Source organism: Athene noctua, chromosome 23 (genome assembly GCF_965140245.1).
Source record: "Athene noctua chromosome 23, bAthNoc1.hap1.1, whole genome shotgun sequence".
Classification (NCBI taxonomy): Eukaryota; Metazoa; Chordata; class Aves; order Strigiformes; family Strigidae; genus Athene; species Athene noctua.
The window spans coordinates 2,731,248-2,749,289 of NC_134059.1; the positions used below are offsets into that span (position 1 = coordinate 2,731,248).

Below are 18,042 nucleotides of genomic sequence, written 5' to 3' on the forward strand. Positions count from 1 at the left end.
TACTGTGAGCAACATCTGCACCCAGGAACCACAAAACTTCTGACCTTTCTTCCAAACAAATGCTCTGCAGTTTGGGCTAAGTTTTGTGATGAAAATCTCACAAACCAATCTTAGAGGAGATTAAAAATAGCAAAGGCTCATGGGGCTCACACACCACTCCTTTGTCCCCAAAACCACCCCTTGCCCAACACACCAGGGCCCCGTTCTCACCTGCAGCCTGAATGTGCATGGAGAGGCTCCTAAAATCTGGAGGAGAGGGTCCTGAAGGTCGTTCCAGCTAAAGATCCCATCATGTTTTTATCAAATCCTTGCTGAAAAAGCATATCAATTTCAAAACTGATAGTAATCTATTGCTATGAGAGAGCCTCCTGCTCCACTTAAGAAGTGTGCTTCATTCTCAGACAACCTCCTCTGTCCTCCCTCTGTGTGCCTTCGATACCTCGCCCTTACTGAGGGCTTCATCCTCTTTGCATTGCTTTCCATTTGCCAAGAGCTGGACTTCTCCAGCTTTACTGGAGGAAACCTTTACTTAATCCTTCAATGAATATTATTTCATCTTACTCCTCATCCTGGAAAATTCCTTTAATGAATATTATTTCATCTCATATCTCATCCCGGACATCTCCAGCTTTATTGGAGGAAACCTTTAGTCAATCCTTCAAGGAATATTATTTCATCTTATTCCTCATCTTGGAAAAAACAGCAGAGATATGTGCATGATGCATATATCCTTGCAGATTCCCAGCCTTCTGGTCTGATGTATTCCTATACAATGAACATCTGTGTGAACACAGGAGTGACTCAGTCACATCAAAATTAGTTGGCACAGGCTCCTGAGCAGAACCTGGCGCAAAGCTACACAAGCTCCTATGGAGAAAGTCCCTAACCGTTAATATGAGAACAATATTTAGGCACTCTCTACTTTCCTGCCCCCAGGGTAATCCCCTTTGTGGATGTTACTCCTGCTCTTTAATTTGGCCCTTTACTCTCTGCAGGTGCTGCTGCTGTTGAGTTGGAAAAACCCAGCTTGTTCAAAGAAAGCCACTGGGAGCTGGAAGCTGGCTCAGCGCCCTGTCTGGCTTTGCACTTTCGCAGTTTCTGTTGCAGGGAGCAAAACAAATCCTAGATACTCCCTGTTTTAAAAGATTACCCCAACAGTAGGGGTGACGTCACCACAGAGTAGGTTTATGGACACAGAAAAAAATGGGGGGAAAGAGAAGAGGAAGCTTGCCAGGGATCTGTTGGGACATGCTGATCCTATGCGATGGACTGCAGCGAAGGGAATCTCCCAGGCTAGTGTGAAGTGTCCAGGTCTGTTCCCAGCACAGAGCAGTGCTGGGCACACACAACAGCATCAACCCCAGGAGCGAGGTGGCTGTGTCATGGAAAAGCCCACCTAAGTTAGCATCATCCTCAGGGTGCAAGCTGCCCAACATAGACACGCCGCCATCCGCTTAGTCCCTACAGTCAGTCCCAGCAGTTGTGGTTCCGACTTGCTCGGATCTTAGGCGGGTGCCCGTGTGCTGGGGAGCACTGTGGTCCTCCCAGCGCCCCAGGCTTCTCCCAACCGCTGCCTGTACTCAGTGCTGAATCACGGCCTTTGCAAACTCACCAACTGCAGCGAGTGAGTCAACACCAGGGTTGTTCTTGCCAGCCATAAAGCAGAAGCATTTTCCTTACCTGCTTGAGCACACTCTGGAGCTCCCTGTTCGACCAAAGATCTGTCAGGAGGAGGCGAGCAGCTTCGGCTGCTTTTGGACAGGAGCTGGGAAGATGAAAGCAACCCTGGTGAATTATGGCAGGTCACAGAGCAGCAACTCACATGTGTTACCGAACGCCTTTGAATAAGCCCGTCTCCAGCTGGGAGGCTGGCTAGACTTGATGGAGGACTGTGGATAAAACCTTTACTCTCTCAGCAATGTTATGTTACAACCTCTGGGACCAGAACAGGACAAATAAAAAAGAGGGGAGGATTTGAGTGGAAAAAAAAAGCACTAAACTGAGCTGAAAGAGTGTTTCTGGAGTGTGAAATTTTGGAGAGTGGAAGAGAAAGGAAATGGTGGAGCCTGTAGGGACGGTGTGGGCAAACCTCTCAGGAGGGCAGCAGAGGAACAGGCTCCGTGCTGCCCGGTGAGGATGGAGATGGGAGCATTTGTAATAACAACATCTGCAACCATAAGTCCTTACTCAGCACAAGTTAATAGATACTTGCTCACGTAACAGCTCCGAAACCGTGAGTCATAGCAGTACCTTTTATAATTTTGGAACATTTCATACAACAACCTAGATATAAGCCTCCTTGCTGGTTCTTATCTCTGCCTCTGATCTTCTGGACCTCGTCCTGTCTGTGGGCGACTCCTGACCCAGGCTCAGTGCAACAGCCCCAGCATGTCTCAGCCACGGTGATGGAGAGGTATGAGACCAGACTCAGAACCCTCCCTGTGTGACACAGTTTCACAAAACATTGTGTCCTCAAAATAGTCCTCATCAGACTATGAGAAATGGGTCTGACAGTGAGGGGTCATCAGGAATCTGAGACCTGCAAGCATTGTACTCTGAGTGTGAAAGGACAGGAATGTGACTGCATTCAGTAAATTTTGGGGCATTCCTCTAGCATATACAGCCGTTATTACCGAAGAAGTTAGCAAGTTTAAATTGGTCATAAACTCTAAAATGCTTGTGCAGCTCATACATATTGGTACTGCGTGGAGGACTGGGGGACTGCAGACAATCAGATATTCTGGAGATTCTTTTGAGACAGAAGAACTAGGTTTTATTGCAAAATCACTTCTCTGGTTATAACCATCCTTTGTCCTGTCACCAGAATGCCTATGTTGAAAAAAACATTTTGTAGCTGAAATATTATTTGTGGCTGAAAAGCCATTAAAAACCAATAAATCCAAATCCAAAAGTATCGATGATTAGATGATCAGATGGACACTCTCTTTCATGGATATGTTGTTTCATGTTGGTTTCTAAGCTTGAGTAATTGTCTTATATATATATATTATATATTATATATATTTTATATATATATATATATAATTTGCTTCTAATGATGATAAATACATACTTCTTGCCATTATGTCTTCAGAGCACACCTCTAAAGGGTTTTTTTCTTTTCAAACAAGAATTACCAGCATCTGGTCTCTGAGCCATTTACAAATAAGGAAAAAAGAGTTTCTCCACTCTTAATTTGAAGGATTGATACTGACTCTGTTTCATACAACATCTACTGCTACTATTTAGGTATAAAAAGGTCAAGCATGAACTGATGGAGCTGTGATGACAACTTCAATACGTAAAGTATCATATCCTATACAAAAGTGCTGGGAATAGTGTGACTATAGAAGTGTGTAACACGGAGCAGAATATCAAGGACAGTTATTTTGGGGAAAAATTTTCTTTAAAAAAGTTGCCTGAAAATCAAAGTTGATTTTAAGGACAGTCTGTTTTTTACAAATAGAAGTATTTGTAAAAAGTTGTGGAAAGACAACAAGGAAAATGTTCACTGGTGGCTGTGGCAGCAGTCATTCAAAAAAACTATTTACTCAACAAAACACAAACAAGAACCTCATCAGAAGGAGATGGTGGGGCAGGGGGAGAAGCATGAGGGCAGCAAAAAGACAAGAATTTTGTACATGCATATCAAATATTGGGGGAAAACAGTGTTTCCTCAAAGGATAAAAATATCAAGAAGCTGATGTATGTCACAGGACTGGTCAAGGAATTCCTGGAAGAAGGATTTCTTCAGGATGTCATAAGGTGCAATCTTTGGAAGAAATGGGAAATTGGAAGTGTGTGGATGAGAAGAACTCTCTTCCACAGAAAAGAATCAAGGAAAGTCCTGAGTTTTGTGAAAGACTAATTTTGGTAAAATGTTATGATAGAATTAAATGCAAAATTAAATAGTACAATAGAAAAGATGTGAAAAGTGAATGAACAAAGAGAAACTGAAAGAAATCGGTAATAAAGGAATTGTGAGTTGAACTACAAATCTGATGCTCTAAACTACAGAAAGAGATATTGGACAAAAGCTTTTAGTACAGCCAGTAGAATTACTGAGGAAAATTATAATTTTATTCGTGAAATAATGTCACTTGAAAATGAGCAGAATATTTTTCAGACAGTTGAAGAAGAAAGATGAAGACGAGATCAGACATCACAATAAATCAGTAACAGTAGCTTGACTTTCAGAATCACCAACAAAAAAAGAAAGTAATACTCAACATTTTGGTAACTTGGAATAAAAATAACAATAAGTGAGTGAACACGATCGTCACTATAAAGCCTGTGTCATAGATGAGGATATATGCAGAAGATGGGGACAATTATTTAATTGGGATGCTCCAGGAAGGAAAAGAAGCCACAGCTATCAGATAAACTGCTGAGCCATTTATGCCTTTCACTATACATCTATAAGAAACATCAAGAAAAAGAAACCACAGATTTGAGGAGTGTTGGTTGGCATGAGAGAAGAACATGGGTAAGGAAAAGGTCCATAACTTACTTGTCTGTAACCTGGAAGCCCATTCTAAAACACGAATACAAAATGGTTTGAGCATGTTAAACTAATGATTTGCAATGGGAGACCAGTTCAGAAATATGGGTGAAGATTTGTTGGGTGGCAGAAGAAACATGTGCCAGGGAGGCACTATGGAGACACAGCAACCAAACCAGCACTGATGCTGGAGGTGAGGGAAGTGTGTCCACAGGGAAACTGAGTCAGATTAACAGAGAAAACTCTGCAAAATACTAACAAGGTGCAGTACGGTCTCCCTGGTGATTCGGTCACACTGAGGCCTCCTCTGTTCTCTGTTTCTGCTGGCTGTGGTGCTGGGAAGAAGGTTGATAGTGTGGGACTCACCACAGTCAGCATCAGTGTGGGGAGCATGGGATCTGCATCCAGCCTCAGCAACAGCCCCCAGTACAGGCGATGGATCTGTTACCACCAGGGAGTGGGATAGGATGTGCCACTTTCTGATGTAGGACTGGACAAATCCCGCCCTAAAATTTCTTGTTTATTTTCACAGGCTACATGGGAAAGTGGGGAAAGTTAGCTAATTTGTGAATCGGCAAGTGTGCTATTCACTAGAGGGGAGATCTCTTTAACATCTGCTCTATGGGAACAGTCTGAAATGATATGGCTTGAATAAGTAAGTGCTGAGTGTAAATTGTCATGTTTTCATAACAATTGAACAGCATAAAAATCTTTGGGGACAGAAATGCATAATGGAGGAAAAGGAACATTCAGATTTTGGACATTGTAAGAACTGGGGAGTTTCTCAGAAGGAATTTGTGATACAGACAAGAGGAACACACTGCAGACATCTCCAGAGTTTAGTAACTCCTCACAGTTTAGTGAGTCATTGCAAACAAAGCTCATCACAAAAAGCAGTCAAGACAATTAAGGTACGCACTACCCCAGTTGAGCAACACTTTGCTGAAGTAGTAAATTAGCTGACGACCAGTCTGAGTGATCCAAAGCGGGATTTTAGGCAGAAGTAAATACCATTCAACACAATGAAGAGGGCTGGGTTTCATGTTAATTGGGCTGCTTGTAGAGTGAAGGCATATAAAAGCAGCAGACTGACCAATGTTCATTGGCTGAGGCCCAAACTAAACAAGGAGGCCACTTCTAATGACGGAGAGTCTCTTCTGCCATGAAACAAGTGGCAGATTGTAAGTGGCTTATCAAAGGATGATGAAGAAGGCATGGGAATGTCTTTTCACAACAGAAAGCAACAGGTTACTTGTATAAGTTATTTTAAAACAAGGACAGGTGGTAGGAGAGATGAAAGTCTAGGAAAGGGAATACATGATCAAAGATCATGCAAGTTTAATGCCAGTTTGGTCAGAAATGAACATAAATGAATGTGGCAAGGGTTGACAAGCTTTTGCATATGGCTGTAGGGAGTATGGATAACAAACAGAACAGAATTACTACCACCAAACCTCAGACTAATTCCTAAAAGAAAAAGTGGTAAAATATGGTGAAATTGCTCAGTTGTTGTAAAATATGTGTGAGTAGACCAGGGGAGGTACTTATAATACATATATATATATATATATATATATATATGTCATCACAGCTGCATCTTTGCCACTTGTGGTGAATGTTTCAACAGAAAGATGAACAAATCTGAACGTTAAAGCTAAGCACAATCCCAGTGTATCAGCAGTCCTGAATCTCGGGCCTGACCTTCATGTTTGCAGGAAGCTGCGAGTGGGAAGCCCAAGTGCTAGGCAGTCAGGCTATGTACTGACACCCCCTCTTTTGAGGGCTGAAATTTTTATAAGGATGTAAGATGTTGGCGCTTCAGTTCTTTTTAGAGTCTCTTAAAATTCAACCAGAAAATTCCTGAGGCCCCTTTACAAATCTCACCCTTCATGGCTCATGGCTGTTTCCAAGAAACCAGAACAGAGGATTTCTGTCTACCAACAGGCTTGAACTTTTTTGGCTCTCAGATTACCAGCGCAGGGAAAGAATAATGCTTTATATAGCTCTGAAGGGTGTTGGGAAGGCTCTGGGGTTAATCTGGCTTTGCACAGTGTATGGACTCAAAAATGTCTGCACATGACCCTCTCCATGCCTTCTGCCCCAAACTCACCCATTTCGGCACAGGCTTACTACATTATTTAGCATGTTGCTTGTCAAGTAAGACTTTCCCAGGTGTGGGTTGGACATGATGAGGTTCCTCAGAGTGTAACAAGCTGATGTCATGATCTCGCCGTAGCTGTTGGTATTTCCAGACTGGAATGACAGGAGACGTGAAACGTCTGGGAGCACCTGGTGAGCTAGAGAGGTGGAATGTTCCAATCAACATTTAAATAAAACCTAGCACAAGTGAATGATACTATATGTGTTAGAACTACTCAATGCAAGAATGTGGTGTTATCTCTGGAAAGAGGCGCTAATAACGTTGGACACTAATGGCATAATAGTCATCACTTGATTTTCAGAGGCAAAATGAGTGCTGCAGGCCTCTGGAAGGGCAATGATATTGGTCATGGGTAGTCAGGTCCAACTCAGTTCCCAAACACTATCATCCTCATGATCCTGCAGATTTGTCATTGTCTATAAATCACACCACATGCTTGTAGAGACTTTGAGATAGCACACACTTTGTTAATTAAGCCTGCAGATACCACCTGTAATTTTCCTTTTTGCCAGCAGAAATCACACTGTTTTATCCAATTTCAGAGCTTGTCTAAGTGTTATTATGGGATTTACAAAGCACAATGGGCAGATATCAGGGTTAGAAACTAAACATTGTTCTGAAATCCACTGTGGTGGAAATCCCTTACCCATGGATTTGTGGAGAACAGGATGCCGGGACATGTTGCTCAGCAAGGAAGCCCCAGAGCGAACAACTTCAGAGCTGTTGGACTGGAGGAGCCGTGCTATGCGTGGCAAACCTTTTTCCTTCAAACCAATCAATTGGCTCATTGCGTTGGACATCTAGGAGACAGAACAGAGATGTCTCATGACTTCTAATGCCAGCAGGACACAACTGGAATGATGTATGGGGCCAGACAAACATGACCACACTATAAAATAAGCATCTGTATAATACCTTCTTCTGCTACCATAATCCCCCTTGTCATTTGCCCCTCTTCTCCACAGACATATGTAAAGTCAGCCTCTCACCTCCTGTGATACAGCTGATACTCCTGTCCTCTTTCTGGAGCCTGAGTGGGGACAGTTGCTCACCCAACTGATATTCCCAAAATCTGGAGAAGTTTTACCTTCATGTACACATTGCCCTTGCCCTTCACAATGCCCTTGCATCTCCCTGCCATGCCACAAGTAATAGACTGCAGTGGAATAGGAACAGCTAATGGATATCTTTAAAAAACAATCTGAAGATGGAAAATACTCATTTTGGGTCCTGATCTTGTGTTTTCTTATGTAAATCTAGAAGATATCAGTATGTAGTCAATGCAGAAGAGTGTTCATGGACACTGAACCCTTAATAAATGCCCTCCTACTGTTAGTTTAAACTGAACTTCCCAGCTAATGTCCCACCAAAAAGGCTGCTGGAGATTGTCATCCTACCACTGACTCATGCCCATCAACAGTGACCCGGGAATGGAGGGAACAGGCTGGAAGGCAACCCTCTTCCAGTGAGCTGAGACCCAATTTCCCTCCCATGCTCCAGGAGGCACACGTGCCACATTACAGATTCACACCAGCAGGACTGGGATGTGCAAAGTGTAGTCTGAGAAGAGATTTGGAGCCATCCTCTGTAAACTAAAGGGTCATAGTATGCTTTGTAAACTTGTCCCCAGTTTCCCTTTCCTCCAGGTGACAACAAACTCAACAACCCACCCCAATTCCAGCTTTGAGCTGGAATAAGACCCTTGAAAGTCAAAGTCACTTCTACACATCCAGGCAAATTCCAACCATTCCGTTCCAGAAGGCTGCAATAAATTGCTTCAGCACTGTCAGAGCTGGTTCTTGTTTGTTTGTTTGCTTTCTTCCCCCCTGCTCAAAAGACATTCTTGTGTAATGATGTTGATTGCTGAGAGGCTTCTCATTTCCATGGAACACATGGCTCCAGTCCCACTTCTCTGATCAGTTCTACTCATACTCTACCCATACTGTCTATATGGCAGCCTCTCTCCACCTTATTGTTAGTGGCACTGCTTAGTTAAACTGAAAAAAAAAAAAAAAAGAAGTTCCCAAAGCATTTCACGTTGAAAGACTTGTACCAAAAGTTCCCAGGGGATCAGAGCTGGCAGGGTAATGCTGTCCTAGCAGCAAAGACTCCTTTAGTGAGTCACTTTGTGTTTCTGGGTGGAACGCTTCACACACGTGACACGCCTTTCCTACGTATGAAATAATTATCTCTTTATCTCCCTAGCTATCTTATTTAAATTGGAATTGATGAAGTTCGACACAAACAGACAAGTCAAGGTTTGTTCACGTGAACGCAGCCTGCGAGGACATGCCCACGGCAGCAATACCGGACACAGCAGAGCTGCTGTCGTGATGTGTCCTTCGCTGTGCCCTAGCTGCTGTAATACCCACAGTGTCACACAGCTGTGTCACCGCCACACTGCCATACCTATGGGTTAGGACATCTGTCAGAGCTATTTTATAAGCAGCCCTGATGTGAGGACGAGCCACAATCCACAGCAGAACCCACCCTGTTATTAGAGCCACCTCCCACTTAAAAAGCACACACAGGCAGTGGTGCGCACACATCCTTTCTCTCTCCTTTAATGACATCTGTCCACATGTGCACATCTGAGCACATCCTTACTGGTGTCCTGGGGGAAGGATGACAATACCAGTAGATGCTGGTAGTATGACCAAGAGACTGGGAAAACCTGAAAACTCATTCAATTGATCTGGGATAGATCATTGGGATACTCGTTATAGCCCCCCATGAGGCCTTATTTTTGTCATTAATAAATACCTCTGCTGGAGCATCCACCATGGAAAGACTTGCAATAGTGCCCTGAGGTTTAAGGAGGACATTTTCCTTTCTGATTACTGTAAAGTACTGACACATTTATCTGCGTGCATGCAGAGAGAGGAGCACTTACCACTCCTCGGCTCGCAGTGAGGTTCTGCAGAGCTCCAGCACAAGCTTCCAGGGTGGCATCCTTCTTGCTCTGATCCATCAGGGACAGGTAGGTGCGGATGGCATCAGAGTGGTAGAGCCAGCTGGGTCCTTTGGGTTTAAAATCCTCCTCAGGAAGGGGGACACCATACTCATCATTCTACAAAGAGATGAGAAACTGGAAGCTCAGATCCTGCTCTTCGCTTGTAGCGCCTGCCTGGGGCTGAATATCACATTTCCAAGCCCTCTGTGGCACATCTTACCTCCATTTTACCACTCCGGCTGTTGAAACAGCCTGTGAGAGTTTTGTCCATATACACACTCCGGGCCATGTGGTTGAGCTGGGTGTATCTATTGGGAACTTCAGCATCCAGGCGGTAGGAGAGGTTGTGCAGGATGCAGATGCAATTCTCCACAGACTGAAATCACCCCCAGAATAAAAATGTAAGATTCACATTAGGCAAAAAAATATGGAGCAGCATCTGCTATAGCTACAGAGAGGACACATACCATGCCATAATTAGCTTTTTTAGTAGTTACACTACACAAGCTCCTGACCTTGCTTAAGGTAGCAATGGATGGGAAGGAAGATAAGGATGTAGAGCAGACTAAGGGCCACATTAGCCCAAATGCTATATTGTGGATCTCAGTGAGCTAACGGACTCAGTGAACCTCGTCAGGTGCCGCTGCCAGAGACAAGTTGATAAACAAGAAAAGAGAGTGAAGAGGGTTGTTATATCAAACTGCCCACTATGAAATGCCAAATCTTGAAAGTCTTCCTCCTGCCATAGTCAACTTTCAATGACTTTATCCAGGTCACAGTTACAGATTAGGGGACACTTTTTACCAAGAACAGGTTTTTAAGCCTCTTTTACCTGGATGTCAGTGTGCAATGTAATGAGCAAGGAAGAATTTTACCTAAATAGATACCTGTAACCAACACCACGATTATATTTCCAAAGAGCTGTCTTCAGCATATGCTGCTAAAACTGGTCTTCTTGCAAAAGCCATCCCCCAAAGAGGATGTGCTCAGTCCTGAGCTCATTTGAAATAATTTTGGTACTTTGATGAGCTTTGAGGATTTCAGGGTGTCTGGCTAGTATCACAGGTGTTGGACTCCTGAAAATGTGGCTATAAACACTATTTTGTCCAAGGTAAGTGCCATTTGCACATAGCAATCAGAGTCATGGTTAGGGATGGGCAGAAAGATGCCAGCCCCTCGGCTTCTTGTTGAATGTCATGACAATCTGGGGCTTATATGCTTGGGTCCTGCTGGATGAAGAGATGTGGTGGTGGGAAGAGCAAGAGATGGAGGTTAAGATGCTGGAAGAATCCCAAGGTGGGAGTGGGAGGGAGGAAAGCATATTGGAGGCTCAGGAGCCAAAATGTTTTGCTCTGTCTCTGTATTTGATAAAGGGAAATTGTAAAACCCACCTCTAATTCAGGCCCAGAGCACAGAAGACTTGTAATCCTACAACAGATTGCACTGGGATTTGGGAGGACAAAATCAGTCACAAAGAGTCCAGTCTCCTCTTGTGCTTGTTTGAAAGGGATTTAGAGATATTCCCAAAGTTGAAATTATTAACTACAGGGCTGAACTCTAGCAAACAGCTTGTAGTGAGCATCTGGTACCTTATCATCAGGTCGGTTAGAAGCCACGCAGTTCTGGGCGTAAGTCATGACTGAATCAATCAAGCCAGGGTAATTCCTCATGGTCTGGCGCCCCATGTCTGCAGAACTCAAGTTTCTGAAGAAAGGTGTAGCAGAGCATGTCAGGAGAGAAATAAGAAGGAGGATTAGTTGGGTTCACTTACTAGTCTCTAAGGGCTTTGTTCTGACTACAGCTTTAATTGAATTTAAGGATATTTTTGTAGATTCAGCAAGGCTGGTGTACTGCTCTCATTTTGGAGGCCTTCTGTAGGACTGCACTGGTGCATAGCTCTCTTATTGATCTTTAGGACTGATTTCATCTAGGAAAATGCCCTGTTAAGGAGCTTTGCGTAGAAGACATCTTTGTAGTGGGAGTAACTATCAGCAATATTTTGCCTTAGAGACTATGCATGTGACATTACACACACTCATCGGCTCCTTAGAGGTTTTTCCAGAGAAAAGACTGAATAAAGACCATCTGGGTTTATTGTGAAGATCAGGAAGATGCATATGGTTGTAAGCATGGAGCTACACAGGCTCAACAGCAATATTTGTGTGTGAAATGGGCAGAGATGCTGAAGAGCAGCAATCGCTCTGACCAGAGGGATTGACCAGTTTGTAATGTTGCAACTTATTCCTGAGCACTGGTTGCTGCCAGGACGGAGAAGTTTTTCCAGTAACAGGAAATGTTTTTTGTTGTTTTGTTGGGGTTTTTTTCCTTGTTTTATTGCCTTGTAGCTTGCAAATGAAAAACAAAGAGAGGCTGGCAGTCATTGTGAGATATTCACTCCAGGCGTTCCAGAACTGGATTTGATGTTCACTGTGATTTGAAGCCTCCTCATTAACATGAATTCATCTGCAATCCAGAAATGCTTGAGCAGCAATGGCTCAAGCCCAGGGCAAACCCAAGGCTGTTCTCATCTCTGCGTAATGATGTGGCAGGGCAGTGAGTCAGAGCAATCCCAGCTCACCCCTCAGAGCAGGGGCTCCGGATCCAACCGCCCTGCTTTCCTTACTCGGCTTGCTCCCCAATCCTGATTCCCCCCAGCCTTTTGAGCTCCTCACTGACCTGCATCTGGCAGTCTTCTCTGGGGGTGTTAAATATTACTGGCACAGACTGTGCTAAGTCTCAGGAGGCAGAACCTGCCTGGAGTTAAACTCCACGGAGAGCTCCTTCTACATCCTTTTACAAATCGTCATACTCTTTCCTTCATTTTAATGGGATATTTTGTGGCATCGGTGGGTTGAGATGGTCTTAAAAGTGAAGCACCCCACATGCACTGTACACCACACGTCTTGACGTACAACTGTACAGGGAAGGTGCCTTCCAAGACAGGGAAGGGAGCAGCACTCTCTATCTTTCAGACACGGTTCCCAGCCACAGAAGATGATAGCATCACGTCTCAAAAGGCCCCTACCATATTCACCCATTTTGTTTCATAAGCAGATACAGCTCCTACTAGCTGCGTGTCTGGTAAGGGTGTGGTCGGCGCTGCACTCCCTCAGGGAGAGCTTCAGTTGATGAAAGTACCTAATTATACAGGGTATTTTTTTTCTCCCCACTTGTTCCCAGTAAGACAAGGAGCTTGCATCCAAGTGGAGGAGGGTGGTAGGAGAAACAGCAAGTCAGGGCGAAGATCCTCTACAAAAGAGCTCTGGCTTTCCCGTGAAAAAAATAAACTACTCTGGGCTCAATCTGCACCTCCTGTTTTGTAGCTGACCTGCCTGATGAAATGAGCCAGGAAGAGTCCAGGGCAATGGGACTGCTCTGTATTAAAACAGTTATTAAAATCAGTGGGAAAATGTTTGTTTTCCCCACATAGAAAATACTTTTTGTCATACAAAACCCAAACCAGTTTGTTTTCTAGCAACCAACATTTCTCTGGAAGCCCCAAAAATCTTAAGGGCAAAAAGCGTCAAGTTTCCTGGTCTGAGATGAATACTGTCAGGTTTCAGTACTGCAGCTCTCCTGTGACAACATAACTTACATTTCTGAGGCAGAGACTTAGCAAGAACAGACTTTTTAAAAGAATATAATTTTAAAAAGCTACTGGGAAAAATATTTTAGATGAAATTTTTTCTGCACCTTCTCTTAGTCAGGAAAACTTTCTCAAGGAGAGGTTGGGTTTTTTTTGTTTGTTTGTTTTTTAATACAGTTGTAGCGAGCGTGTCTTTAGCTTATTGTAGGAGGATTTAGACAGTTTCAGCTTTTGACAACAGACACAAGCTACAGTAAGTTCCTGTTTCATGACTCACCTCAAACACCCTGTAGCATTAAAGAATACTTCTGGGTCAATAATTGTCCTATTGCAGCTGCCATCAGACCAGCCAGAGAAAGGGATGATAACACAGTCTGTCAAGACGGGTAGGGCCTCCTGTATCAATTCTTCTTTTAATTCATCAGTGGAGGAGAGGTTCCAAAGCAGTCCTAGGAAGGAGGTGGGAGACAAGCTCAAGCAGAGGGTCACCACACATTAGAAACTTTCTTTAGGTCACAGTGAACTCCAACAACAAAGTCCTTCTTCACCGCATCCATCTTTGACCTAAGGGTGCAGAGGTCAAACCCCAGACTCTGTCTATGCATATGGGAGACAGGCAGGATGGGCACCAGGTATCATGTGGAGGTGGGCATATAAGCATCCTTCCTCCTACCAGAATTGGTGTTTATTGCCACTAGGTTGCAGGGAGAAGGCATCTCTCCAGGGATCTTGTAAAGGCTTGCACACAAGACCTCAGTCACAGCTGGGGGTGACCTGCACCAACACACTTGTGTCAATCCTTCAAGAAATGGTGAGATACCGATGAGATAACCTGCCCAACCATATTGGGGTTGCCAGCACCCTTGGCCTTCGCTGGGAACAGCACAGGGGCCAGGGGTGCAGGAAGGCATGGGAGGGAATGGCAGGGTGACCACAACTGTGAGGGGAAACCTGGGGCAGGTGCTTCCCCGATGGGCACTCTGATATGAGAAATCCTTATGGGAGGGACATCAAAGGGCCAGGACCTTCTGTTTTAGGTTGCCATTTGGTGCAACAGGAGCATAAAACATCCTCTTTGTGGTATAGCAGCACCATGTCTACTGGACCTTTGTGTGCTGGAGCAACATGGACCACAGACAGGGAGGAGCATGGTCCTTGCTGAGGGCTGAGCAGTCTGCACTGTACCTGTCAGTTGTTTCTGAATTTCAGTGTTCCCTGTCCTCCGTAGGAGGCTCACGCACTCCCTTATCCCATTCTGCCGCCGCGTTTCTATCTTGTTGGTTGGATTCTTGAAGACCAAATTTCGGAGGGCTCCAGCTGCTGCCCGCTGTACGTTCTGGTTTGTGCTGCGGAGCAGCTCGACGAGCTTGGCGATTCCCCCCAGCCGATAGACCTGTACCAGGAAAGACGTGCTGCCATCAGCATGGTGTGCTGAGCATCTCTGGGACAGGGACAACTAGAACTCATGGCAATGCAAGAAGTCAACACAACACATACTCAGGGGAGCCGGAAAAGCAGACCTGACAGTAAAGGATGGCTAGAGCTTGCAAATGGCACATCTGGTTCAGGCCATAGGTCATGAGCATGAAGGTGCTGGCCTTGAGCTTGGAACTTATACTCTTGAAGTGGATGTCTATGAGTAATGGCCATGGACCGAATCCTTTGCTGATGTAAATGTGCTTGCTCCCACAAACTTTCACCTGCCTCCATCAGTTTGCATCAGGTGAAAATGTTGCTCTGCCTATCTGTAGAGGCCATGTATAGCAATACAAATGACATGATGTGGTAATTTATCTGCATCCTGGAATCACAGGCTGAGCTTAGAGGGATAGTCATGGTACAGTGTAAACACCCTCGAGGTCAGCCAGCAGCAGTACTGGGCCATACTCCAGCACTCAACAGGGGCAGCATCAGAAAGGGGTGTGAACCCCAACCTGCAGGACACCACATGCATGCCGGGAAGGTTTGAAGGCAAATTCCTCCAGCTGAGCTCTCCGAAATGATGAGGGCTCCTGCTGTAGGATGTCCACTGTATCAGGTCTCCCAGGGATATGATCCCGCGTGGAGCCCCTCCTGGCACAAACCAACCCATCAGCTGCAGATTTGCTGACAATAGAAAATGAATGAACACCTTTTAGAGAGGAAAGAAAACAAGGGTGCGCTCGAATGACTCACATACCTGCTCTGACACATCTTTCTGGGAAGCAATGGGACAGTGCTCACAGTGTTTTCAACGGTAACAAAGGGTGTGGCCACCCCACAATTAGTGACTGTAAATTGGGCTGGGGTACCCGCACTCGGTTCAGCCCCAGCAAGGGCACAGAGGTACAGCCCCACACTGTGCCCCCATGTCCAGCTCCACTGTTGTGCCAGGAAATGGAAAGCCACCTCTATAGGGATGGCATCTTGATAAACCCATGTTGGCATGACTGCAGACACGCCAGGGTGAGGATAAACTGTGACAGTCTTGCTACATCCTTGAGACTGCCTCCTCTGCTGCATGTTGGCATAAATCTAGTAATCGGAAAGTAAGAGCATAAGAAAAAGAAGCTGTGCTGTAAGAAGGGCTTCTGTTTGATCAAATATCTTTGTGCATGATCACTAATTATCCCATTGGCTTAGATGGCTGAAAATGACTAAAAACGGCTAAAATGTCACTGAACAATGCACAATGAAGATCACAGTGGGATTTAGGGCAATTTTGTGTGGCTCTGATACTTCAGCTCTGAGACAGCAAAAGATTCATGTGTAATGGGATGCAATTGCATCCAGGAGATAACCCTGCATCTGGATGGTTGCTTCCAAAACTCATCAATCTGTGTCACAGCAGCTTATGGTGATAATGTGGAGTCTCCTCTGCTGACTGGTAACTATTCCCCTGTGTTAAAATCCTAACTGACTGTTATTAAGAGAAAGCGACCACTAATAGTTGAAAAATCTACTTAATTAATTTCTGAGTGTGACTAATGAGGTATAAGGCTCCACATGAAAATCAAGGGAACGTATGGATCTTTGGTACTGAGGAAAATCGGTTTCATGCCCCTCAGTTGCCAACACATCCAGCATGACAGCAGAGCTGTGAGGGAGTTTGCTCACCTCTTGCTTGGCAGACTCATCCTGGAAGCAGGTGTGCTGGAGGTAGTAAGCACCCATGGCCTGGTATTTGTCATCAGAGGAACACAGAAGTTGTATGGCTTTCTGGATGGTCATTGTACCGCCGTCTATCTCATCACCACATATTCTGTGTTAAAGAGAAATGCAGCATTGGTTGAGGACTCAGACAAAAGCCATTACCAGAATTATTAGGAAGGAATCAATTACAAAATTTAAAATATTATCACATTGCCGCGTAATCCACAGGGTGCACCCCTAGTGCATTTCTCTGTCTCAATAGAAGAGATGATAAAAGTGGAAAATATACAATGGAAGACACTAAGATTAATAAATTATGGATCCAGTCTATCCAGAAACAAATGAGACAACAGAAGATAACAGCTCAGTTGAGGTGCTAGATGGCTAATCATGTCTAAAGGGAAAGGATTAATGAACAGAGAACCATTTTCACTGTTGATCAAGTAAAAGAATTAGTGGACAAGAGCAAAACCATTCATCAGGTTATTAGGGCAATCTAAAGTAGACAGATGTTTTTCCCACAGCATGTAATCCTTTGATGTGAGATGTGGTGGAAGCAAAAACGTGAGAGCAGTTGATGGTCTTAGAAGGCTAGAGCAGATCCCTTAGGAAAAGGCAACAGGCATGTCTGGAATTATGGGATGGAGAAAAATTGAGTTTATGAAATACTAATGGCACTGAGACATCCTGCTCCCAGGGTATGTTTACACTGTTAGTATCCAAGCTCGTCATAGAAGTTGGTCACTGTCATCATCCCCTGTTATAGGTAAAGAATGTGCCTACAGACTCCAGAGGAAGGGTATGAATACCTCTGGAGCAGGACTGAAATCTTGGGAAAAATACAAACACCTGAAGATTTGTCCACTTGTTTAGAAATATGAAGGTCCTGCTCTCTTTGGCTTATACATATTTAGCATCATCTGTGATGTTTTACCCACATAAAATTAGAAAAGGGTACAAACTTTCAGACTGATGAAGGGGCTCTGAACAGCAAAGCTTGTCTGTGTTTCCAATTATATCAGTTAGTCTAATGAAAGTTACTATCTCATCTTAGCATCCCTGCACCTTAGGCCTGCAGCAGGATCTCTGCTCATGGCAGCAATGTCTGTGTTAATTTGCATCAGAGTAAATGACCACACAAGTTCAGGACTGGGAAGGGCCAAAACCCAAACTCTTGTTTGGTTATCACTATTTCAGCAGTGATGGGATACAAATGGGAAATGCTTTGTTAACAGTGGATCAAATCAAAACGTGTGAGGGATTTGCTAGGACAGCTAGGTCACTGTTGTGCCTGACTGGTGTTATTCCCTGTTCAGGATCCAGTTGTGACTGATGGGGAGTTTTACCTGGAGATCAGGGATAGCAGTTCCCATCTGAACCACATTAATTTGTATACAAGCTCTTGCTCCATCTCATACCAGTGACTGACTATGTAGAGGGGCAGATCATCTTCAGACAATCCAATAGACTAACCAATCAGAGTGGTTTTTAATAAGTTATTTAAATGAACCTGTTACATTTGAAGTATTAAATATTACTAAAAGGGAGTGGCTTCTTCTAGGCACAGGATATGTAGACTCATTTTGATTGTGGCAAGAAAGGACACCCAAGTGTGGTCACCACCACCAGCAGCTTACAATAAGATAACATATTTTGTCCTTAAGCATCCAAAGGGTCACCTCCACACAGCACGGGCCAGTGAATAATAT

At 44.2% G+C, this 18,042-nt stretch overlaps 1 protein-coding gene across 1 annotated transcript in view; it reads right to left on the minus strand.

Moving 5' to 3' along the window:
- Nucleotides 1-239: 239 nt before the first annotated feature.
- The window catches only part of PKP1 (plakophilin 1), a 41,711-nt gene continuing 23,908 nt past the window's right edge, over nt 240-18,042 (minus strand). The window contains exons 4-13 of the mRNA XM_074925214.1: nt 16,298-16,442; nt 14,387-14,594; nt 13,479-13,650; nt 11,205-11,319; nt 9,836-9,991; nt 9,556-9,732; nt 7,309-7,462; nt 6,612-6,798; nt 1,681-1,765; nt 240-311 (exon numbers count right to left, since the gene is read on the minus strand). Coding sequence (XP_074781315.1) covers nt 240-311; nt 1,681-1,765; nt 6,612-6,798; nt 7,309-7,462; nt 9,556-9,732; nt 9,836-9,991; nt 11,205-11,319; nt 13,479-13,650; nt 14,387-14,594; nt 16,298-16,442 — 1,471 coding nt within the window. The remainder of the gene's footprint in view (nt 312-1,680; nt 1,766-6,611; nt 6,799-7,308; nt 7,463-9,555; nt 9,733-9,835; nt 9,992-11,204; nt 11,320-13,478; nt 13,651-14,386; nt 14,595-16,297; nt 16,443-18,042) is intronic.